The sequence below is a fragment of the Dryobates pubescens genome, chromosome 26 (assembly GCF_014839835.1).
Source record: "Dryobates pubescens isolate bDryPub1 chromosome 26, bDryPub1.pri, whole genome shotgun sequence".
Lineage (NCBI taxonomy): Eukaryota > Metazoa > Chordata > Aves > Piciformes > Picidae > Dryobates > Dryobates pubescens.
In genome coordinates this window covers 80,032-104,803 of record NC_071637.1, presented here as the reverse complement: position 1 = coordinate 104,803, position 24,772 = coordinate 80,032, and the positions used below count along the sequence as shown (strand labels likewise).

The following is a 24,772-nucleotide window of genomic DNA, read 5'->3' as shown; positions in this document are numbered from 1 at the left end:
GGCAGCTTCTGCGTGCTCTAGACACCGATGTGCTGTGTCCCTTCGACATCCAACGCCTTGCACAGATCATCTTCCAGCCTGTTCTCTTTGCAGTATTTGAATCTAACTGGAAAAAACTGGCCCAGAAGGCCGCAGTACAAAACATGCAAAGGGAGCCGAACGATCCCCTGCGGGGAGTGGGGGCAGGGGCCCTCATGGGCACAGGAGCTGTGTTTTCTAGCCCTGACACAGCAGCTCCCTGGCACCCTTCCCTGCTGGCACAGAGCCAGGAAAACAGGCATGACTGCCATTTGAAGGACGATGGAGCTGGCGTCCCCACGGCCTCCGTACACCAGCACCCAACAGGGGCCTAAGGAACCCTTTCTGCAGTTTGTGGAAAGGCTCTCTGCCGCCATCGAGGCGCAGGTCGACGATGAAAGCCTCAGGCACATTTTGTGTCGGCAGCTGGCAAAAGACAATGCCAATGCTGACTGCCAAAGAATCATTGAAGCGCTGCCAGGGGAACCATCCGTGGCTGATATGGCGGCTGCCTGCTCCAATGTCGGCACTACTGACTTTAAGACGACTGCGCTTGCAGCTGCCTTGAAATCAGGAGGCCCAGGGAAGTGTTTCAGCTGTGGGAAAGAGGGACATGTGAAAGCTAATTGTAAGCAAGCAAAAGCACAGCTGGGAGCTAACTGGAGAAACTCCTCTTGTGCTCGCTGTGGTAAGCCTGGTCATGATGCCAAACACTGCAAAGGTAGACTGGATGTGAGGGGTCAGCTTCTGCAGGGCGGCGGCAAGAGGAACGCGAAGGGGCACGTGGCGACACCAGGACCCCCCAAGGTCAGCAGTCCATTCCTGACTGGGGCACATCCAGCTCAGCAGCTCCCACCTTGTGTGACAAATTATCATCCAAAACCAGGGGAGCAGCAGGGATGGATGCATCCACAGCAGATGCAGTAACTATTTCAGACACAAAGACACACAAGGTGCCTTTGGATGCATGGAGGCCCACTGGCAACGGGCTCAGTGCTTCATTAGTAAGACAATCAAGTGGCACCCTTCAAGGAATAGAAGTAGATGTAGGGCTAATTGATGCTGATTATGTTGGGCAAATATGTGCTTTAATATCCACTGTACCACCACCTGTGACAATTGCTGAAGGGACTCAGACTGCTCAACTGGGACCTTCTGTGAGTCCTGTTTCTAGAGCAGAGCAGACTGTCCATGCTGACAGAGATTTGGATTGACAGGACCACCATCTCTGTTCTGGTCTCAGACAATCACTGAGAAGAGACCACTAATGACCTGTGTGCTGTCACTGGACCCCATGGCTCCTGCACAGACAGGAGTCACGGGATGACTCGACACAGGAGCGGACGTTGCCATCGCTGTGCAGCGCAACCGCCCTGCCACCTGGCCACTGGCATCCAACCACACGGGTGTAGTGGGGCTTGGTGGAGCTGCTAACACTTTCATGAGTGCTAAACCTGTTGTAATCACCAACCCTGAGGGGCAAAAAGGCACAGTTAGACCTTATGTGACCACAGCACCCCTTGATCTATGAGGAAGAGACTGTTTGGGGCAGTGAAAATCACGAGGGACTTGTGCTAGGGGGCATTGTGCTGCAGGGCGTGACGCAACCCACACAGCATTAACATGGGAACAGAGAAGCCTGTCTGGGTGGACCAGGGGCCCCAGGGGCCCCTCACCCATGAAAAGCTCACTGCCCTGTGCCTTCTAGTTGAAGAACAAGTAGCTGCAGGACAGATAGAAGCTTCAGACAGCCCTTGGGACACAGCTGTGTTTGTGATAAATCAGGGCAAGGGCCTTTGTTACATGATCCGAGAAACGTCCCTGAGGACGTGGAGAGGCCGATGGTACCCTCAGGGAACAGCAGGGAACCAGCCCAGAGGCATCACTGGAAAGGCTTACCACAAGTGTTCACTGGCAGCTCAGGGAAAACAGGACAAGCTGCCATACTGTGGTGTGGTGGCAACCAGTGGCAGAACAACATGGAACACCAAGGAGGCTCTCCTCAGGCTGCTGAGTTAAGGGCCGTGGCTGACTCCTGGTGATTCTCGGGCACCCTGGTGCTGCATCCTTTTGGCTCCTTAGCTACCACCAGTGGGGTGCCCTCAGGAGCTAGTCAGGGTCTGCAAACAGGTCAGTGGTCTGATCCTTGTGACTTAATGACTTGGGGAGGAGGGTATGCTTGTCTCTCAACAGATCCTGGCCCAGGCCGGGTTCCAGCAGGATGGGCTCCACCAGCGCTGCCGTCTCCCTCCGGACACTGACTGCTGCAACAGCCAGGCAGATCCCACAGCAGCCGCATCCCATCAGCCTATCCCTGTGCAGAGACATCTCATCTCCTGCTATTTGCACTGCACACCTATGGCCTAGGCATGGGTGGTGTAGGGCAGCCCTGATGGGCCTCAGGGGAGAGAAACCTCAGGAGAGGCGGTTTGGGCCTGGCCAACCTGAACCAGCCTAGCAGTGGGGGGGAAGGAAGAGCCCTGGGGCTTATGGTGAACCCCAGGTGGGGGAAGGAAGAGCTCTGGGGCTTATGGTGAACCCCAGGAAGGAAGAGCCCTGTGGTTCTGGTGTGAATTGGCTGGCCTGGTACAAAGGGAGTTTTGTGTAAAGCCTTGGCTTGATGAACTTGTGTGTTAAGCCCAAGATTTCTTTGGGTTTGATGTGCTTTGCTATGCTCACCACTATGGAACTGTTTGTGAAGAGCCTTTCCATTTGCACTTTCCATCACTGTCCAGCTCAGCTGCGTTATTCTGTAGCCCCTTTTGGAGCAGCAGAGCACTCTGCTGCCTGCTCATTAAACCAGGACACTCTGTAAGAGACCTCCCAGGCAGTTCTGTCTCTCTCCCTCCTCTCTGCTCCCTTTGGTTGGGGAGGAGTGCAGCCTTGTGGGCAAGCTGGTTTCTCCTGGCTGTGTAGCTGGGCCTAGTGTGCCAGCTGGTGTGGGGGGCAGTGAGGTCTGGGGGGGAACATTCAGGCCTGTCTTGGTGGGGGGGGCAGTTTGGCCTAATCAGGCCCAGGGCTGGGGGAAAGTCTTGGCCTAGTGTGGGGCTCAGCCAGGGCCAGTTCTGAGTATGTAAATATCTACCCTTTGGCCTTTTTACCTTCCGTATTTGATTCACCTTTGCAAACAGTATCTCTATTTAACCTCCCAATTATGTGCAAGTGTTTTCATGTACTCCCTGGGGGCAAATTCCTTCTGTCCTCAGCCCAGAGCAGTTTTCAGCTCAAACCACAACACGACCTCGGCAGGGACAGCCACAGGAGCAGGACAGGGACTCACCAGCTTCCCAGCAGCACTTTCATCGATGGGGCCTCCTATTTGCTCCTTGATGAAGTTCAGATCTTCTTCCAGGACAAGCCCATAGGACTCCATGACTTCTTCCAGCTTGTTGGAAGTGATCAGGTGCTCAAACATTTTAACAGAAGCCATTTCATGCTGTGGACAGAACACCAAGTGCTGCACTGCACAGCTGAAGCCTCCTTCCTGTGGGGCCCTCTCATGGCTTGAAGAAACCACAGAGCACAGACCTCCAGAGGCCAGACAGGGCCAGGGGGGACCAGAAAGTGCAATCTTTTGTTATTTTGTTCCCACAGTGCCTGCATCTCCCCTCTCTAAGGGAACAGCACCAGCTGCCCAGCCCCGCTCTCCTCCCTGCTCCCTTCCCAGGGCAGGCTGCCTTACCTCTGGCAATGGCCTTGGGTTGGGACTCCCCTTGGGAGTGGGGCCTTGAGCAGCCTGGAGTTGGCAAGCTGAATTTCCAGCTGCATCACTTGGGTTTGGCATGGGGGTGGGGGGGCAGCACAGGCATTTGAGGCCTGGGGTTTTGGCCTGGTTTGGAGGGAGGCTGTGGAAAGCTTTGGCCTAAGGAGGTTTTTGGGGAACCATGGCCTAGGTGGACCATGGATTTGTATATTTTATCTGCCTTTGTACTGCTGTATGGAGCTATGAGCAGTACTTCCAGTGCTTTCCAACCTGCTGTGGAGCATGCTCTTGACTCCTTTGGCAAGGGGTGCAGAGCACCTGTCTCACTCCTTAAAACCAAGACAGGTCTCAACTTTCTCCTAACCCAGGAGTCTGCCTGGCAGGACACCTGGGCTCAGTGGTGTGCAAGGGCAGCTCCTGGGTGGTTTTCTGTCCATTCTGTATGGAACCAAAGAGGAAATCACCAGGTCCAGAGTCCAGAAAGAGGCTCTGCAACAGTCAGCTGTGGATTTTGTGTTTTAGCAAACAGCAGCAGGAGAACTACCCTGCTACAAGACAGGATAACCAGCTCTGCTGGGCAAAAGCTCACCAGGTTCACTCATCTGACTCTGCTGAGAGTCTCCAAGCAGAAAGAGGCCTGGAAGGGCTGGACTGTGCTTCATTCACAGCAGGCAGCCCCTGGAACCTTGGCAGTCTCTCAAAGTCTGAATCCTACACACTGCACTAAACATCCTGGCCTTGAACTCCAGCTGTAAGCTGGAACTTTGCAGCTGTAAAATACATCCTGCACTCGGTCAGCAACAATGCTGGCCCAGAGCCCCTGGCACGGTCACACCGCAGGCACCGGCAAACACAGCACAGCTGAGCCCTCCTGGGTCACCCAGGGTGTCACCTGCAGGGACAGGACAAGCACATACAAGGACACCTCCTGGAAGTACACAGGAGTTCAAGAGCAGTTGCACTTGCAGGGCAGAGGTGCTGGTGACAAACAGCTGCCTCCCCTGCTCCGCTGCGTCTGCGCAGGGCCACGCTGAGGGGGCCAACAGTCTCCAGGCAGGCAGAGAGCAACAGGGAAATCAATCACAAGATTGCAAGACAACGTTCTGGGGATTAATGCAGCCACTACAATGTTGCAACAGCAAAGGCCAGATGATCACTGTGTTCTCACAATCACTGGCAGACTCTAGAGCTGAGTTACTGCTCCTGGAAGCCCTGGTGAAAGCCTACCTTCCACTTCAGGTCTGGGCGAGCGAGTGGAATGAATCTCCCATCAAACATGTGTGAAAAGGGTCCATGGCCTGGAAGGTAGAGATGACAAAAGCAGAGGCTTAATCTGAGGCATGGCTGCTCTTAAGCAAGTTAAGGATCTGGATTCTCTTCAGCTTGTCTCGATCTTGACAGGTTGGAACAAGTCCAGAGGAGGCCACAAAGGTGGCCCAGGGGCTGGAACACCTCTGCTGTGAGGCTGGAAGAGAAGGAGAAGAGAAGAAGAGAAGACTCTGGGGGAACCTTCAAGTTGCCTTGCAGTACCTGAAGGGATCCTACAGAAGGCTGCAGAGGGACTATTTACAAGAGTACCCACCCACAGGACAAGGGAAATGGATTTAAATTGAAGGAAGTGATTGGATCTTAGGAAGAAATTCTTCACTAGGAGGGTGGTGAGGCTCTGGAATGGATTGTCCAGAGGGGCTGTGGCCAGAGTGTCTCTTCCTTAAAGGCACAGCCTCAAACGGTCACAACTAGCAGGTTGCAAGACTCTGGAATGGATTGTCCAGAGAGGCTGCAGATGTCCCCTCCCTGAAGATGTTCAAGGCCAGGTTGGATGGGGCCCTGTGTAACCTGGGCTAGTTGAGAGGCAGCTCTGCCCATGGCTGGGGGTTGGATTAGATGATCTCTGAGGTCTCCTCCAGCCTAGGCTGTTCTATGATGCTATGGTGACCATATGGTAAGGAAGATCCAGCTACAGCCAGTAGCCTTTCCTAAGACACCTTAGGTACTGCTGCACAGCCATTGCCTACAGCACAGGCAAGCATAGCAGCAACACTGAGCACCTTCATGACTCTGTGTCAGCCCTGAAGAGCTAGTTGCAAATTAGAACAGAATTAACCAGGTTGGAAGAGACCTTTGAGATCATCGAGTCCAACCTATCATCCAAGCCCATCTGATCAATCACCTGACTCCTTCAGAAAGGGCCACTCACTTTCACTCTGAAATGTGTAAGAGACCTGAGGACATCACAGAAGGAAGCAGACACTTCAGCCACAGAGAGCAGTGCTCTAAGCCCCATATGGACACATGAAGCAGGCTGAGCCTGGCTGCAGGCTCGGCACGTGGAGCTGCCTCTGCACACGGACTGATAAATCCTGGCTCAGAACACGGCCATGCACTGAGCAGCCCAGAACAGGCTCTCACAGCCAGCTTTTCAGCCAAGGTAGCTCACAAAGAGCACTGAGTCATCTCAGGTGCTGCTTACCCAGGTCATGACAGAGCCCAGCAATCTCCACGCAGAGGATGTCCCTGGGGGTGATGTCCAGCTCCGGCTGCCGCTCCTTCAGCGCACGCACCAGACACCCTGCCAGGTAGCCCACCCTGGGGGGCAGAGAAGAGAGAGGGAAGTGGACACAGAGTGCTTCAGGCTGAACAGTACCAGGGCAGCTCAGCCCTGCTGGGACCACAGCTGGGGTACTCTGCCCAGTGCCAGGGCCCCCCTGTTCAAGAGGGACAGGGAGCTACTGGAGAGTGTCCAACAGAGGCTGAGGATGGTGAAGGGACTGGAACAGCTGTGTGGGGAGGAAAGACTTAGAGCCCTGGGGCTGGTTGGTCTGGAGAGGACAAGACTGAGAATGGATCTTATTAATGGTCACAAACATCTATGGGGGGTGGGGTAGGGAGATGGGGCCAGGCTCTGTTCAGTGGTGCTCTGTGGTAGGACAAGGAGCAATGGACACAAACTGGACCCCAGGAGGTTCCACCTCAACATGAGAAGAAACTTCTTTGGTGTGAGGCTGCTGGAGGCCTGGAGCAGGCTGCCCAGAGAGGCTGTGGAGTCTCCTGCTCTCGAGACTTCCAAAGCCCACCTGGATGTGCTCCTGTGTGACCTGCCCTGGGTGCCCATGCCTTGGCATGGGGGTGGGACTGGATGATCTCTGGAGGTCTCTTCCACCCTCTAACACTCTGTGATTCTATGATCTACTCTGCTTTGTTCTGTTAAGTCCCAGCCCTTGTCTGAGAGGCAGCACACAGCAAGCACCCAACCCCTGACCTGCCAGAGCAGTGCAGATTAAGCTACTTCCTGCAATCGTTTTAGTCATCAGTAACACATTGGACAGCAAAAAAAGCAGGAAATACCAAACCCTGGGCACCACAGCCCCCTGCAGCAGGTCCCAAGGCACAGCCATGGAGTAGCTGTGGGAGGAAGGAGCAGTGTGGTCCAGCTCACAGCTCACACAGCCTCCCAGAGAGTGCAGCTGCAAAGGTGCCCAGCAGGCACCACAGCATTTTGTTGTTCTCCCACACTGCTCTTGCAGCAGTAGCTTATGACAGCTCCTTCTCTACTTCCCATTCACTTTGTATTTGATTTCTCAGTTCCCAGGATGCAAAACCAGCAGGAGAGAACCCAGGGCTCACACTCCTGTAACTGTTCAGAAGCTCTACACTCCTTTCCTTTTCTTCTTGCCTCAACAGTGCCCCTTAGAGAACATCTCAAAGCAAGACAAGAGGCAGAAGCTCTGTCAGAGCCAGTCTGACTGCCTGGTGTCTTACCAGTGAGCACACAAAGCCCAGTTCTCTATTTTAGCACTGGAGAAATCTTTGAAGCTATGACCAAGCTGAGAACTGTCCAACCACAGAGATTACCTCAACTGCTCACAAGCCAAGGCTGTTGATACCACTGGAGGTTCCAGACTCCTGCTGTGAAAGCTTTCCTTGTATCCCTCACATTTTTGCCTTTTAAGCTTGCCCAGATGCAACCAACTCCAGCCTGCCTCACTGCCTCAACCCCCTGGCACAGCCATTGGCATCTCTTGGTGTCAGGGAGCAGGGGCAGAGGCCACAAATACTCCACAGTATTTCAGTGCTAACAAAAGCAGCTTCAGGCTGGCCAGGTTATATTATCTGACTGATTTCTCCCCCCAGTGGGATATACCTCCAGAGCAAGCTTCATTTTGCCTCCACCAGCTCCTCCATGGAGCCCGACTGACCCAATGCTCATTTCTGTTCACTGCATTGCTGCTAGCAGCTGACAACCTGCACAGAGCACACAGAGCTAGGAACACCACCACTGCAGACAAACTGCTTTGGCTGTGCTGGGTGAGGCAAGGGGACTACAACTGCCTGGCAAGTCACCTACAGCAGCCCCAGGACCCTCCTGGGTTTGTGCACTTGAAGCTTTTAATTACTCTCATTATTAGAAGAGGAAGGGCCAGGGGAAGGAAATCTGCCATTGATCCACCTTGGAGGGTTCTTTCCTTGTCTTTATTAAATGAAGTCCAAAGGTACAACCCAGAATCACACAGAGATTTGGGGCTGTTCAGTCTGGAGAAGGCTCCAGGGAGACCTCACAGCAGCTTCCCAGTACCTGAAGGGCTCCAGGAGAGCTGGGGAGGGAGTCTGGACAGGGGCTGAGAGTGCCAGGATGAGGAACAATGGCTTTGAGCTGGGAGAGGAGAGACAGAGTGGAGAGGAGGAAGAAATTGTTGAGAGTGAGGGTGGGGAGAGCCTGGCACAGGCTGCCCAGGAAGGCTGTGGCTGTCCCCTCTCTGGAGGTGCTCAGGACCAGGCTGGATAAGGCCTTGAGCAGCCTGTGCTGCTGGGAGGGGTCCCTGCCCATGGCAGGGGGCTGGAGCTGGCTGAGCTTTAAGGTCCTTTCCAACCCAAACCATTCTGTGGTTCTATGACAGGGCATCCAGGAACATTTGAGAGACCCAGAGTGCCACCCCAGCACAGAGACCCCCCCCTCCCCCAGCACAGAGAGCCCCCCCTCCCCCAGCACAGAGAGCCCCCACCCCCAGCAGTGTTGTCAAGCACTGCGAGGCGCCGGTGCCCCTGGGCTGGCACCCCGCAGGGCAGCGCCGGGGCAGAGCCTCACCCGATGGAGTGCTCGAAGCGGTTGTGGGAGGCTCCGGGGAACACGAAGTAAGTCCCTCCCAGCTGCTTGATGTAGCGCAGGCGCTGGAACTGCGGCGTGTCGATGATGCGGACCAGCAGGGGGTGCATCTCAATGTGCCCGTGGATGGGGTCGTTAAAGACCTGCAGAAGCCAACCCCCAGCACCATTAACCTTCCCAATGCGGCCGCGCAGACCGAGCCCGGGGGCAGGCTCAGGCATCGGATAGCAGAGGGCAATCGGCTTGGTCCACCCTGCCCAGCAGCTGGCCAGCTCTCTGCTGGAGCATCATGGCCTGGCTTCAGGGCAGACAGGAAGATCATTTCCCCCTCTGCAAAGCGGCAAAACAAAGATGCTGGCTCACAGGCTCGGAAACACAAAGGGCAATGTGTGCACAAATCCTCACCGTTTACACCATGCAAAACACCCAGACCTACACCCAGCTTACAGCCACCTCATGGAGCCCAAGGCCCCCCAACAAACCAGCCTTCAGTGTCCCCCCAGGGCCCCCCAACAAACCAGGCTTCAGTGCCCCCCCAGGGCCCCCCAACAAACCAGCCTTCAGTGCCCCCCCAGGGCCCCCCAACAAACCAGCCTTCAGTGCCCCCCCAGGGCCCCCCACCAAACCAGCCTTCAGTGCCCCCCCAGGGCCCCCAACAAACCAGGCTTCAGTGCCCCCCCAGGGCCCCCCAACAAACCAGCCTTCAGTGCCCCCCCAGGGCCCCCAACAAACCAGCCTTCAGTGCCCCCCCAGGGCCCCCCAACAAACCAGGCTTCAGTGCCCCCCCAGGGCCCCCCACCAAACCAGCCTTCAGTGCCCCCCCAGGGCCCCCCACCAAACCAGCCTTCAGTGCCCCCCCAGGGCCCCCAACAAACCAGCCTTCAGTGCCCCCCCAGGGCCCCCAACAAACCAGCCTTCAGTGCCCCCCCAGGGCCCCCCAACAAACCAGGCTTCAGTGCCCCCCCAGGGCCCCCCACCAAACCAGCCTTCAGTGCCCCCCCCAGGGCCCCCAACAAACCAGGCTTCAGTGCCCCCCCAGGGCCCCCCAACAAACCAGCCTTCAGTGCCCCCCCAGGGCCCCCCACCAAACCAGCCTTCAGTGCCCCCCCAGGGCCCCCCACCAAACCAGCCTTCAGTGCCCCCCCAGGGCCCCCCAACAAACCAGCCTTCAATGTCCCCCAGGCCCCCCAACAAACCAGCCTTCAATGTCCCCCAGGCCGCCCAACAAACCAGCCTTCAGTGCCCCCCCAGGGCCCCCCACCAAACCAGCCTTCAGTGCCCCCCCAGGGCCCCCCACCAAACCAGCCTTCAGTGCCCCCCCCGGCCTCCCACCATTCTTCCCTACCCCCCAAGCCAGGCCAAGTGGCACAGCTTTGCCAAGGCCGAGCCAGGCAGCAAACCTCCTCCCCCCCCCAAACCTCAGCCCAGCATGGCCAGATCACAGAACCACAGAATCAGCCAGGTTGGAAAAGACCTCAGAGATCAGAGATCAAGTCCAAGCTGTCACCCAGCACCTCCTGACAACCAAACCATGGCACCAAGGGCCACATCCAATCCCCTCTTGAACACTTCCAGGCACAGGGACTCCACCTCCCTGGGCAGCACATCCCAAGGGCCAATCTCTCTGGCTGGGAAGAACTTTCTCCTCCAGCCTGAACCTCCCCTGGCACAGCTGGAGACTGTGTCCTCTTGTTCTGCTGCTGGCTGCCTGGCAGAAGAGCCCAACCCCCACCTGGCTCCAACCTCCCTGCAGGGAGTTGCAGAGAGCAAGGTCTCCCCTGAGCCTCCTCTTCTGCAGGCTAAGCAACCCCAGCTCCCTCAGCCTCTCCTCCCAGGGCTGTGCCCCAGACCCCTCCCCAGCTTTGTTGCCCTTCTCTGGACACCTTCCAGCAGCTCAACCTCTTTCCTGCCCTGAGGAGCCCAGAGCTGGCCACAGGACTCCAGGTGTGGGCTGAGCAGTGCTGAGCACAGGGCAGGATGAGCTCCCTGCTCCTGCTGGCCACACTCTTCCTGCTCCAGGCCAGGATGCCCTTGGCCTTCTTAGCCCCCTGGGCACACTGCTGGCTCCTGTTCAGCTGCTGTCAATCAGCACCCCCAGGTCCCTCTCTGCCTGGCTGCTCTCAGCCACTCTGCCCCCAGCCTGTAGCTCTGCCTGGGGTTGCTGTGGCCAATGTGCAGAACCCGGCACTTGGATGTGTTCAGTCTCCTGCCCTTGGACTCTGCCCATCTGCCCAGCCTGTCCAGGTCCCTCTGCAGAGCTCTCCTACCCTCCAGCAGATCAACTCCTGCCCCCAGCTTGCTGTCAGCTGCAAACTCACTGCTGATGGACTCCATCCCCTCTTCCAGATCATCAATAAAGATATGGAGCAGGCTGGGGCCCAGCACTGATCCCTGGGGCACACCACTGGGGCCTGGCTGCCAGCTGGCTGTGGCACCATTCACCACCACTCTCTGGGCTCAGCCTCCAGCCAGTTCCTAACCCAGCTCAGAGAGCTGCTGTCCCAGCCAGGGGCTGACAGCTTGGCCAGGAGTTTGCTGTGGGGGATGGTGGCAAAGGCCTTGCTGAGGTGCAGGCAGAGCACATCCACAGCCTGCCCCACAGCCACCAGGCAGTGCCCTGGGCATGGAAGGAGCTCAGGTTGGTCAGGCAGGACCTGCCCTGCCTAACTCCATGCTGGCTGGGCCTGGGCCCTAGGCCATCCTGTGAGTGCTGTGTGACTGCACTCAGGATGTCCTGTTCCATAACCTTGCCTGGCACTGAGGTCAGGCTGACAGCTCTGGCATTCCCTGGCTCCTCCTCCCAGCCCTGCTTGTGGATGGGCATCACCTTGGCAGCTTCCAGTCCTCTGGGGCCTCTCCAGTGAGCCAGGGCTGGTGAAAAATGATGGAGAGTGGCTTGGCAGCTCATCTGCCAGCTCTCAGCACCCTGGGATGGATCCCATCCGGTCCCATGGACTTGGGGGGATCCAAGTGGCTCAGCAGGTCTCTAACTACTTCCTCCTGGATCCTAGGGGACCTGCACTGCTCCCTGCCTCCATCTGCCAGCTCAGGAGGCCAGCTGTCCTGCAGCCCTCCTGCCTTGCTGTTGGAAATGGAGGCAAAGAAGGGATTCAGGACCTCAGCCTCTTCCTCATCTTCAGTGACAGTGTTCCCCTCCAGGTCCAATAAGGAGTGGAGGTTCTTCTTGCCCTCTTTTTACCATTAATATATTTGTAACAATGCTTTTTGTTGTCTGTCACAGCAGTGCTCAGCTGGAGCTCTAACTGGGCTGCCTGCTGCAGAGGGTGAGGGAATTAAGGTCAAAATCTCTGAACATGTCATCAGCTGCTGTGCCATTCCAAACCTCAGCACTGGAGAGAATTCCTCTCTTCATTCAGTTGCTGGTCTCTTCTCCCAGGTAGTAAGTGACAGAACAAGAGGGAAGGGCCTCAAGCTAGGACTGGGTAGGCTTAGACTGGACAGTAGGAAACATTTCTCCATGGAAAGAGTGGTCAGAGACTGGCACAGGCTGCCCAGGAGGGTGGTGGAGTCACCAACCCTGGAGGTGTTTGAAGGTGGCCTGGATGTGGTGTCTGGGGCTGTGGTTTAGGGGTGACCCTTGCAGAGCAGGGTTCTCAGTTTGACCTGGTGACCCTGAGGCTCTTTTCCAACCTGAATGTTTCTGTGGCTTTCCAAAGCAGGACACTGCAATGCATGTCCCAGACACCCAGTGTTTGCCTTCACACTGCTCCTGGGTTCCAAAGTCCAGGGAGAGCTGGAGCTGGCAGAGTGGAAGCCTGATTAAATGAGGTGCAAACCCCTAGGCAACTGCAGTATGAAAGCCCTCCCTGACCATCCCTGAGTGCTCTTCAGCAGACATCTGAGTAACCCCAGAGAAGATAAACACACACCATCAACCCTGGCCTCAAAGCAGCAGGGAAAATAACTTCACACTGTGGTTGTCCTGAGTTCTGTCCACAGAGCTGCCTGGGCTCGAGCAGATGTGCAGCCTGCCTGCAAGCCTGGCCCCAGTTACACCAACACCTACCACTGAGAAGCTGCTGCACAGGGCACACACTGCAAGTGAGGAGGAGACTTAACCCAGGCCTGGGGCCAAAGCAGCAGCCACTCAAGGGCTGTCCCCACACAAGGAGAAGCTTCTCAACACATTCCAAACAGCTCAGCTGCTCAATCCATCTCTCTCAAGCACCAGGTGCCCACAGAATGCTCTCAGCTGATGATTCCAGTCCTTCTCCTTATCGTGGTGTCTCAAAGCAGAAGGCTCAGGCTGCAGCTCTGCACAGCACCAGCTGGCACTGCCCAGGCACGGCAGGCACCAGAGATGCCCTGCAGCGGTCTCCTCCTGACACCACTGGGCACTGGTGCCACCTTCATCCATGGTCACTTACCTTCATGACATCCATGTCCTGCTGCCTCAGTTTGTTCAGGCAAGCCAGCACCTTCAGTCTCTCAGCTGGGAGGCTAGAAAGGAGAGAAAAAGCCACTGAGAGCAGTGTGTGCCACCTGTTGCCCTCTGCAGTTGGCAACACACAGAATGACTTCTCCAGCTCCATCTGGCTCTGGCCTCTGTTTGCTCTCCTAGAGCAACAGCCACCCCTGCAGCTTCCTCAGGCACAGGCTGCAAGCAGTTAACACAGGGCACCAGAGGTGGTGGCAGAAGGGAGCTGGCACAGGTTGGCTTTGCCAGGGCAGAGCTTTCTGGCTGCTTTGCTGGCAGGCTCCGAGCTGCTTCCCAGCGGTTTGGGTCAGACTCCCTGTCCTGACTCAGCTCCTGCACTGCTGGGGCTTTAAGATGAAGGCTGGAGCAGCTCACAGCATGAAGCCAGCCTGGCTCTGCTCCCTGGAGCAGCTCATAGCATGAAGCCAGCCTGGCTCTGCCCAAGGCTGCTCCCTGGAGCAGCTCACAGCATGAAGCCAGCCTGGCTCTGCCCAAGACTGCTCCCTGGAGCAGCTCACAGCATGAAGCCAGCCTGGTGCTGCCCAAGGCTGCTCCCTGGAGCAGCTCACAGCATGAAGCCAGCCTGGCTCTGCCCAAGGCTGCTCCCTGGAGCAGCTCACAGCATGAAGCCAGCCTGGCTCTGCCCAAGGCTGCTCCCTGGAGCAGCTCACAGCATGAAGCCAGCCTGGCTCTGCCCAAGGCTGCTCCCTGGAGCAGCTCACAGCATGAAGCCAGCCTGGCTCTGCCCAAGGCTGCTCCCTGGAGCAGCTCACAGCATGAAGCCAGCCTGGTGCTGCCCAAGGCTGCTCCCTGGAGCAGCTCACAGCATGAAGCCAGCCTGGGGCTGCCCAAGGCTGCTCCCTGGAGCCCTTGAGAAGTGTCCTGCTGAGGGGAACACCTGAGAGAGAGACACCAACTGCAGCTGAGCTGTGCTCATTGCTGCTGCTGCTGCTCTGGGAGCAGAAGAGCAGCCTGGGGGGGGGATCTCAGCCCTGCTGAGCAATGCTCAGAGGGTGGCTGGCAGCAGGATGGGGCCAGGCTCTGCTCAGTGGTGCCCAGTGGCAGCACAAGGAGCAAGGGGCACAGGCTGGAGCGTCAGAAGTTCCATCCAGACATGAGGAGGAACTTCTTTCAGGGTGGTGGAGCCCTGGAGCAGGCTGCCCTGGGGAGTGCTGCAGTCTCCATCTCTGGAGTCATTCCCAACCCCCCTGGACACCATCCTGTGCACCCTGCCCTGCCTGACCCTGCCCTGGCAGGGGCTTGGACTGGATAATCTCCAGAGGTTCCTTCCAGCTCCTACTGCTCTGTGATAGTAAAGTGGAGCACAGAAGAGGGGAAACGGCTCCAGCAGTTTTCTGTCAAGCAGTGGAAGACCCAAGAAGCAGACACAGCAGGAAATCCACCACTTCTGCATCAGTTTCTTTCAGGGGAAGCTCTCTGACCTCCTGCAGAAGGACAGTGTGCAGTGCCTCAGCAGCAAACAGTTGACAGGCTGAAAAACTCCAACTAAAACATGCCAGTGTTTTTTACACACCTTTCCTTCCCTCAAGCAACCCTGTAACAAAAGCAGTTTAATTTGGCCAAATTAACTTGAATTTGATGTACATCAATTGCAACACCCCCAGCAGAACCAGGGGAATTCAGCAGATGCTGCAACCTGGTTGCCAGTTAGGGGCTCTCTGTTGCCAGGATGCTTTACTCTCGGTTTGAATCGACCTGAAGGGCCCCTCCAGCAGAGCCAGAGAGGCTACCAGGGCTCAGGCAGCCCAAGGGCTCAGGCAGGAGCAGGCTGGAGGCAGAGATAAGGCAGCATCACAGCCACTCCTGTTTACTGCCTGCAAGCCTCCTCCTCCAGCAGGATGCTTTCAGCCCTGAGAGAAGAGCAAACACCTCACCACTTACGTCCAGTTTGCTGCCTTTGACACTCTCCAGCAGGTAACCCTCCTGAGAGCAGCTTTGTAGCAGTCTCTGGGTTTAAAACATTAACAGAAAGCAGCACTGCAAAGTGCCAGCTCCCAGCAAACTGCTTGGTGCACCTCCCCTGCTTTCATGGAGTCCTGCAGCATTTCCAGCCCATGAACTACTGACCTCACACACACCTGAGCTGCTGCTGGGCAGCTTTTAGTCTCAAGCACTCAGCACCCCTTCCCCTGCCAGGGAGCTCTTGGGCTGCCCACAGCTCACCACAAGTCTTCAGCTGCTCTGACTCAGGAGCAAGGTGAAGAGCAGCAGTGGTGATGGCCAGAGCAGTGTGGTACTGCAGCAGCTCTGGCTGGGGGCACACTCACAACCCCCCTCCTGAGAGCTCACTGCTACAGGGTAATGGAAAGCAGCAAGCACTGGGGACAAGAGGAGGACTACCTGCACCTGCCTGTCCTCCCTGCTCTCTGCTGAGAGCCTTGGCCTGGTGGAAGAGCCAAGGAACTCTTCTGCAGTCAGCAAACCAGAAGCTTGTGCACACCTACCCTTATGCTCCCCATGAAAAGCAACTGCAGCTGCTCTGTGAGCTCCAGCCAGCAACTCAGCTGCTGCTCACAGCCAATGCCCACAGGTATGGCTGGCTCAGCCAGGACCAGCACTCCAGCTGGCAACCAAGCAGCTCCATCACCACTTTCAGGAACAGTTCAGGGAGAGCAAAGCCAGAAGCAATCTGCTTCCAGCCATCTACCTTCACTTTGCTTCTGGAGCTCTCCTTCAAGCCATGGAAGCTGAGAGCAGTGCTGCTGGGGAGCCAGGCCTTGGGGAGCCTGCTGGATCCACTCAGGAGCACCAAAAAGGACATTTCAGTGCAGGGGGTAGCTTGGAGCAGGTGCCATGACCCTTCTGCTGATGTAAAGGTCAGCACCCAAACGCAGCTGCCAGGCAAACATGCAAGTGCCCAGCTGCAGGGAGTGCCCTCCCAAGGGAGGCTGCCACAGACAGCCCTGGGGGCAGGGCCACTGGGTGAGCATTGCAGCCTGGAGGCTGAGCTGCCCCAGGACATGGACAGGCTGAGGGCTGGGAAAGGCAGAGAGAGGTGGAGCCAGCCCTTCCCTTGCTCCAAAGAGGGCCAGCAGGCAGACAGAGCTCAGGACATGAAGGGCTCCCTGTCCTCTCTTCAACTTGCTGAAAGTGGTGATGTGGAGCACAGGGAGTGGTGGTGCCAAGGACCTGCCTGGCACCTCACCCCAGGAGCCTGCACACCTCCCCAGTGCCCCTGCAGAACAGCTCTGCAGGAAGGAGCAGCCACCAGGCTCAGAGGAGGTGCCAAGGCTTAGCTGGGCCACACCTGGCACCAAAACAGCCTCAGGGAAGACAAACAGCCCTGTCACAAGTGACTCTCTTCTGAAGGGAGCAGCAGACCCTAGCCACACACCAGATCAATCTCAGGGAAGCCTCCTGCCTGCCTGGGGCCACAACTGAGGACATCAAGAGAAAATGTCCCACCCTAGTCCAGCCCTTGGACTACTGCACCTTAATAATCTTCCAGGTAGGCAGTGATGAACTTCAATCAAGTCCAAGTGAGAGAGATTTCAGGGCCTGGGGAGAGCTGGTGGAGGGCTCAGCAGCACAGCAGAGACCTCCTCTGCCCCACCAGCTGCAGGGAGGGAGGAGGTTTAGACAGGCAGAGTCAGCAGATGGATTCCTGGCTTTGAGACTGGTGGTACCAGCAGGACTTTAGGTTCTTTGAGCACAGCTTGGCCTGTAAGACACCAGGCCTGCTGGCACAGAGGGGCAACCTTGTCTCCAAGGGGTAAAAGGACTGAGACAAGAATCCTGCAGGGCTCATGGAAAAAGCTTTAAACTCGATTGGAGGAGGGATGAGGAGGAGACTGGGCTTGCTAGGGAGGAGTGGGGGTCTCAGTGAGAGTCTCAGTGGGGCTGGGGATGGTGATCCATGCAGCAGCAGGGCTCAGTGATAGCTTAGTCACCACAGAGGTGGCTGTGAACACTCAGGGAGCAATCAGAACTTCTCCCCTGATGGCAGGCAGCAGCAGCACCCACACCAACACACCCAGCACAGGCAGCAAGCAGCAGCTGGAGGCCAGAGTGCAGCAATGCCAGGTCCCTGGGGGCTGGCTCACACAGCTGGAGCACTGCAGGCCACAGCTCCAACCTCTCAGAAGGGATGGGCAGCAAGGAGAGGCAGGGGGTGGCCCAGCTCTGCCAGGGACACAGCTCAGTGAAGGTGATGGTAGGGCTGAGGCCCTGTGGATAAGGATCAGGGGAAAGGCCAACAAGGCTGCTTGCCTGGAGGGAGTCAGCAGCCAGGATGGCTGAACAGCTCTGTCAGCACTGGGAGAAGTTTCATGGTGGCTGCCCCTTGCTCTCATGAGGGACTTCAGCTCCCCAGATGTCTGCTGGGAGCACAGCAGAGAGAGGACAGTGCCAAAGGCTCCTGGGGGTGGCACACAGCTGCTGGGGGAGCTCCACCCTGGACCTGCTGCTTGTGAACAGGAAAGGACACATGGGGGAAGCAGTGGCTGGAGGCTGTCTTGGGCACAGTGACCATGGGATGACAGCTTTCAGTCCCTGGGGACACAAGGAGAGGGCAGTAAAATGGACACCTTGGACAGACTTTGACTTGCTCAGGAGACTGACAAAGTCTCTTGGGAGGCTGCCCTGAGGGCAAGGAAGCTTGGGCACTCTTCAGGAAGGAAGCTGTGATGGTTGGAATGAGAACAGAACAGGTCAGACCAATCCAGCAGGGTAACCTGGCTACTGCCCCAACCCAGGAGGGAGGGAAAAGTAACACTCAAAGACTCAGGATTGAGAGGAGAGAAAAGGGCAGAGTAGAGTTTACTGATCTGCAGTCAGAGACCCATGGTAGCAGAGGCATCATCCCCTCAGCCTGTGCGCAGGACAAGCAGGGTGCAGCAAGAGAGCCAAAAGCCCAAGGCACAAACTGCTGCCCTGTCCCCGCTTGTCCTGCTGCCACCCCAGCAGAAAGGGCGCCCAAAAGAACCTGGAACCCAGCAGCAGCCACTGGAGCAGGAAGCCTCCCACGCTGCAACCTGAGCTTCAATCCCCATCAGGCTTTGCCCCAGCACTCCCACTGCTGCAGCAGGCATGAGCTCAGCCCATGACAGAAGGCTCAGAAGCACAGGAGCAGGCTGTCCCCACCCGTGGAGCTGGGGAGCCAGGGGGCTGGCTGCATGGAGAGATCTGGCTGGGGCTGGGGAGCAAAAGGAGAGTTGGTGGCCTCTGGAAGAGGTGGCAGAGCCACTCAGGAGGGCTACAAAGATGCAGTGAGGCTGTGCAGGGAGAAAATCAGCAGGGCCAAAGCCCAACTGAACTCAGCCTGGCTGCTGCTGTTCAAGACAATCCAATGTCTCTGTACACACAGCAGCAGCAGGACAAGGGAGAGTCTCCATCCTCTGCTGGGTGCAGGAAGAACCATGGTGAGAAAGGATGAGGAAGAGGCTGAGGTGCTCAGTGCCTTCCTTGCCTCACTCTCTAGCAGAACTCCCTTGTTCCCTGGGCACCCAGCCCCCTGAGCTGGAGGACAGGGAGGGGGCCAGAATGAGACCTCCAGAATCCATGAGGAAATGGTGAGGGAGCTGCTGACCCCTGCAGCCAAAGGTCTGTGGGGCTGAATAGGCTACACAAGAGTGCTGAAGGAGCTGCTGGCAGTGCTCCCCAAGCCACCTTCCAGCACTGCCCAGCAAAGCTGAGGCCATCTACAAGAAGGGCTGGAAGGAGGACCCAGGGAGCTCCAGAGCTGTCAGTCTGCCCTCAGTGCCAGGGAAGGACATGGAGCAGGTGCCCTTGAGTGCCATAACACAGCAGCCACAGCACAGCCAGGAGAGCAGGGCCAGCCAGCATGGCCTCAGGAAGGGCAGCTCCTGATCTTCCATGCCAAGGTGACCTGTCAGTGGGTGAGGGACAGGCTGTGGATGTTCTCTGCCTGCACTGCCACACAGCCTTCAGCACTGCTCCCCTCAGCATCCTCAGGACACAACTGCTGCCCTAGGCCTGGATGGGCACTGCTGGGGAAAGCACTGGGGGATGGCCAGGCCCAGGGGGTGGTGGGGAATGGAGTGAGAGCCAGCTGGTGGCTGGTCACAGGTGGGGATCCCCAGGGCTCAGCTGGGGGGATCCTCAGGTGGGGATCAGTGATCTGGATGAGAGGATTGAGGCACCCTCAGCAAGTTGCAGATGACACCAAGTTGTGTGGCAGTGCTGATCTGCTGGAGGGCAGGGAGGCTCTGCAGAGGGACCTGGCCAGGCTGGATCCATCAGCTGAGGCCAATAAACAAGGCCAAGGGCTGAGTCCTGCACTTGGGGCACAACCACCCCAGGAAGGCTCCAGGCTTGGGGCTCAGTGGCTGGAAACTGCCCAGCAAAAAGGGTGACAGCAGCTGGCGATGAGCCAGGGGGTGCCCAGGTGGCCACCAGCAGCCTGGCCTGGAGCAGCACTGGTGTGGGCAGCAGGAGCAAGGAGGTGATCATGGCCCTGGACTGGGCACTGGGGAGGCCACAGCTTGAGGCCTGGGTTCAGTTCTGAGCCTCTCATTCCAAGAAGGACATTTGAGGGCTGGAGCAGGCCCAGAGGACAGCAAGGTTGGAGAAGGGTCTGGAGAAGAGGGCTGGGGAGGAGCAGCTGAGGGTGTTCAGCCTGGAGATGAGAAGGCTGAGGGGAGACCTCATTGCTCTCTGCAGCTCCCTGAGTGGAGGCTGCAGTGAGGTGGGGGCTGGGCTCTGCTCCCTGCTTGCTGAACAATCTGTAATGCTGCAAGAGGGGCAGCAGCACCACTGCACAGTGGCCCTTGGGTAACAACTGCCCCCAAAGACACTGGGGTCACAAAGTGCACAAGGGACTGGAGGCAGGACTACAGAGCTGAGGGGTAGAGGCAGGGCTAAGGGACAGCCATGCTGAGGGCAGGACACAGCTTGCTGCTCTGAAGCACTGGGTTGTACTTCTAAAGGCCACAGAGATGCTGAATGAGGAGAAAGGATGAAGGGACTGGAGCACCTGAGGACAGCCTGACAGACCTGGAGCTGTTCATATTGGAGAAGAGAAGGCTGAGAGGGGACCTGATCAATGCCTGCAAGTACCTGAAGGGTGCTGTCAGGAGGAGGGGGCCAGGCTCTCTGCAGTGGGGCCCTGTGACAGGACAAGGGGCAGGGATGGAAATCCAGCCACAGGAAATTCCACCTCAGCATGAAGAGAAACTTCTTTGGTGTGAGGCTGCTGGAGCCCTGGAGCAGGCTGCCCAGAGAGGTTGTGGAGTCTCCTCTGGAGAGATTCCAAAGCCACCTGAACACTGTTCCTGTGTGAGCTGCCCTAAGTGATCCTGCTTTGCAGGGGCTTGGATGGAGGATCCCTGAGAGTCTCTGAACATTAACTGGAAGACAAGCAGGGAGATGAGGAGGAAGGGGTGTGATCCCCAGGCCCTGCAAGTACAGGCAGAGCAGAGCCAGGCCAGCTGTGTGCTGCTGCCAGCACAGATAAGCAAACACCTGCCAGGGCCAGGGTGCAACCCCAGCCAGCACCTCAGCCTCACACAGCTGCTGCCTCCCAGCCCAGAACTGGGATGGGGAGAGAATCAGAAGGGCTAAGAGTGAGAAAACTCCTGGGCTGGGCTGAGGAGAGTGTAACAGGCAGAGCAAAAGCCACCTGTGCCAGCACAGCACAAGGAACTCATTCCCCACTTCCCACCAGCAGGCAGGAGCTGAGCCATGGCCAGCAAGGCTCCATCCTGGTTACTTTGGAAGATGAACACTGCAGCTCCAAACCTCCTCCCACTCCTTATTGCCCCTGCTTGATACGCTGAGCATGATGTCAGAGAGCCTGGGATGTCCTCACTGGTGGGGTGGGGTGAGGAACAGAAAGTGCTACTCAGCAGTAACTGCAGTGTCCCCCAGTCACCAGCACAAAGCCACAACACAGCTACTAGGAGGGAAGTTAGCTCCCAGGCCAAAGCAGCACAGCAGGCACTGTGCACAGCGAGCACAGCCCAGCCACAGAGCCATCAAGGCTGGAAAAGTCCTTTACAACCATCGAGTCCCCCTGCAATCTGATTGCCATGGCCACTGAACCCTCTCCTGCAGCTCCATGCTTCCTGGACCCCTCCAGGGACAGGGACTCCACGAGCTCCCTGGGCAGCCTCTGCCAATCCCTGGCCACTCTTGCAGCACAGAAAGTTTTTCTTCCTCTCCAAACTAACCCTCCCCTGGCACAACTTCAAGCCATCTTCTCTCCTATCAGCTGAGACTAAGGAGAAGAGCCCAAACCCCCACCTGACCAGGCAGGCTGAGATGTCCCCTCCTGCCACACCGCAGGACCCCTGCCTTGCCCTGCCTCCATCAACCCCTCAGGCTCCAGCACACCAAGCAGGCTGTCAGCACAGCCCTCCTGTGCCTGCTCACCGTAGGGTCAGTGGCACAGCTCTCTCTACCCTTCTGCAAACAGAAGACCACAGCAGGAGGGTTTTTCACCTAATGCCTACCTGGCCAGCCCAGCTCAGCCAGCAGGCTGCACACAAGCCAGGGGCCAGCCCTGTGGCTTCCCAGCACTCTGCAGGCAGGGCTCCTCCAGCAGCCCAAGCACTGATGCCTGACGCTGCTGCTGGCTGCCTCCGAACGGTGACAACTGACACTTGGGATGAGCTGAGCTGGAAGGGACCTTTAAAGACACTTCTCCATCCTCTTCCCTCCACCACTCTTTGCTTCATCTGCACCCTCCCTCATGCCCCAGATGATGAGGATGAGACCCCCCCTGTGCTGCACCCATTAGGAACCACTCCAGAGGTCAGCCAGCCCTCCCCATCGCCTGTACTTAGCACATGGCACACTGCACACCACACAACTTCCACTCCCTGCACAGGAGGCCCCCTGGGAAAACCACAGCACCGCCTCCAGGCCCCTCTCCTCCCCAGCTCTCCCCACTGGACCTCCAGGAATGACAGCAAATATGCACATTCATCCCTGACCCATCCCAGGGACAGGGGGGAAGCTGCAGCAAGACAAGGTGTGCAGGGGGCAGGACACGTGGCAAAGGGACCACTCACACTGCAAAGCTGTTTGAAACAAGCAGAAGGCTCTGGCACCTTCTCACCCAGCTCACACTGACAGCCAGAGAAACAAGAGCTCAGAAGGAAGCACCTCGTGAAAGCAGGCCCCCAGCACCACCCCCTCCGTGCGGAGCGCTCTGCCCAGCTCCTCTCCACCACCGACCTCCTTGCTCTCCTGTCCTGCCTGCCCACTGCCTGCCCCACGGTGTTCTGACGCCCTGCAGGCGTCTGTTGCGTCTGCAAAGGCATTTGATGCCACGAGGTGCTACAGGCAGCCGCCTGGTAAGCCTCTAAACCAAACCCAGCAGCCGATTAGTACGGCAGGCAATTACCTCACCCCGCGGGAACACAGCCTCTAGCGGCCTCCCTCACCACACCAGCCAGCTGCACACTTCAAACGGCTGCGGTTAAAATCCTGCTCCCAACAAAACCAAAGATACCTTAAGGACTCACCACCTTCCCTCCTCCGAAGCACAAGCCCTCTGCCTTATCACCTGCAGGCACACCACCTCTGCTTTATCTCCCCACGGCCACACCCAGACACCTGCCCCTCCAGCTCACCCTTCTCGAGTTGCAACCGCGTCCAGGACGTCCCAAGGCAAGAGATGGAGCCCTTCAGGCTCAGCACAGGGCTCTCAGCCGAGGACCCCAACCTGCAAGCCGAAGTACTCAACACCCCCAGCAGCCCCACACTGGCATGTGCTGCCAGATAACCACGCTCCAAACTGCCTCAGGTCCCCCAGCCACAACGTGAGCAGACAGCTGCAGCGCAGCAGTGGTGCAAGATGTTTGGAGGAAGCAGGGTCAACAAGGTTAGCAAAGCAGCAAGGCAAATACTAGAAGGCAAAAGGATGTATGTGCTAGCCAAGCATGCTCACAGCCCAGCAGAGGTGACCAAACCTGACACCAGGGGTGCAGAGGGAGCCCTTCAGACAGGCAGGATGACAGCAACCATTTGCACTCTCCTCTGTAGCAGAAGAGCAAGAAAGCCTAACAACCAGCAGGCAAAGTGCAGTGTTTCGCGGCGTGTAACTCCCCTCCTGCCAGGAACAAGAACAATCTCCACGTGCTTTAAGAGGCCGACAGTTTTCACGGGCCTGCTAGCAGGCTGGCTGCAAGACTTGGCCGCAGTGCCCTCTCGCTGGTGCCGCGGCAGCTCAGGGTGGCCACTGAGCCCCCGGACCTGTGTCCCCTCAGGGCACACAGAGCCTCCCTCTCCGCGGCAGCACAACTACTGCAGCAGGCACAGCGAAGTCCCAGCAACCGTGGGAGCTGTCCTGGGGTGGGTGAAGCCAGCCTAGAGAGCCCAGCACCTACCTGCTACACCAACCACCACCGCTGCTGCTGCACCAGACCGGGAGCAGCATCCACTAGACTCCGCGGAAAGCTCCCACGAAAGCCCCTGCAGTTCACGCGGGTGCTCCAATCCACACCGAAAAGGTTACTGTGCTACCGCTGCTCCCTGCACGGAAGCTTCGTGAACAGATTTTTCTTGCTTTTCGTAGCTACCGGGCATAAGCTTCCACGCTCAGGATGGCAGCAGCTGGGCTAGGTGGGCAGCAGCTGGGCTGGGTGAGCAGCAGGAAAACTGTTCTGGAGGTTCAGCATCACACACGGAGCCCGTCCCACGCACCCGCTCCACCGGTCCCTGCGGTCCCCCGGGCATCAGAGTGGAACCGGGACAAGGCCACCCCCTGAGGTCAGGAGACTTCCTTCTCTCAGAACTTGCCAGCCGCGGCAGCTCCCGCGGCACCCACGCCCCGCAGGGGCCTCCCGGCGCGGCAGCCCCGGGCGAAGCCTCCGCCTCCTCCTCCTGCTTCCGAGGAGGAAGCGTGCCCGAGCGCGGCGGTGGGGGACCCCCGGGGGCTCACCGCGAGACGGCGGGAGCCGGGGCCGCCTTTCACCGCCCTTCCACCCCGCGGCCCGGCTCTTACCAGACGCGGGTGACCTCGAGGGCGCAGGCCGGCAGGTCCAGCAGCATGCTCCCGGTGATTCCGCTCTCTGCGGGAGCAAGCACACGTTAGCGGCGGGGCCCTGCCGCCCCGAGGGGCCGCCCGGCCCCAGGCCCCGCTGCCGGCCCCGGGCCCCAGCGCTACCTCGGAAGCGGCGCAGCAGGCCGGGCTCGGCCACGCCGCTGCGCTGGAGGTGCTGGCAGAGCCGCTCCGTGTCCCACAGCCGCGGGTCGCCGGGGCCGCGGGGCTCGTCCGGAGCGCTCCCGCGCCGCGCGCGCTTGGCGGGAGCCGCGCCCCAGCCCGCCGCCGCCGGGCTTCCCATGGCTGCCCGCGCAGGCGCCGCGCCCGCCCCGCTCGGCTGCCCGGGGCACCGGCGCCGCTCTGACGTCACCGCCGCGCGGCCCCCCGGAGCGCGCGGCCCCGGGGCGGCGAGGCCCTGCGGTGGGCGGAGATGCCGGGGAGCCCGGGCCGCTGCCCCACCGCTAACCCCGGCAGCCCCCTACTCACGCTGCCCCTGCCCCACCGCTAACCCCGGCAGCCTCCTGCTCACGCTGCCGCTGC

The 24,772-nt window shown here is 58.3% G+C and overlaps 1 protein-coding gene across 1 annotated transcript in view; it reads right to left on the bottom strand.

The window, feature by feature from the left end:
- The window catches only part of SAMHD1 (SAM and HD domain containing deoxynucleoside triphosphate triphosphohydrolase 1), a 45,038-nt gene extending 20,489 nt beyond the window's left edge, over positions 1 to 24,549 (bottom strand). Inside the window, exons 1-7 of the mRNA XM_054173672.1 lie at positions 24,356 to 24,549; positions 24,194 to 24,260; positions 13,214 to 13,286; positions 8,808 to 8,968; positions 6,195 to 6,310; positions 4,949 to 5,019; positions 3,299 to 3,454 (exon numbers count right to left, since the gene is read on the bottom strand). Of these exons, the coding sequence (XP_054029647.1) occupies positions 3,299 to 3,454; positions 4,949 to 5,019; positions 6,195 to 6,310; positions 8,808 to 8,968; positions 13,214 to 13,286; positions 24,194 to 24,260; positions 24,356 to 24,533 (822 nt within the window). The 5' untranslated portion in view covers positions 24,534 to 24,549. The remainder of the gene's footprint in view (positions 1 to 3,298; positions 3,455 to 4,948; positions 5,020 to 6,194; positions 6,311 to 8,807; positions 8,969 to 13,213; positions 13,287 to 24,193; positions 24,261 to 24,355) is intronic.
- Positions 24,550 to 24,772: the final 223 nt, after the last annotated feature.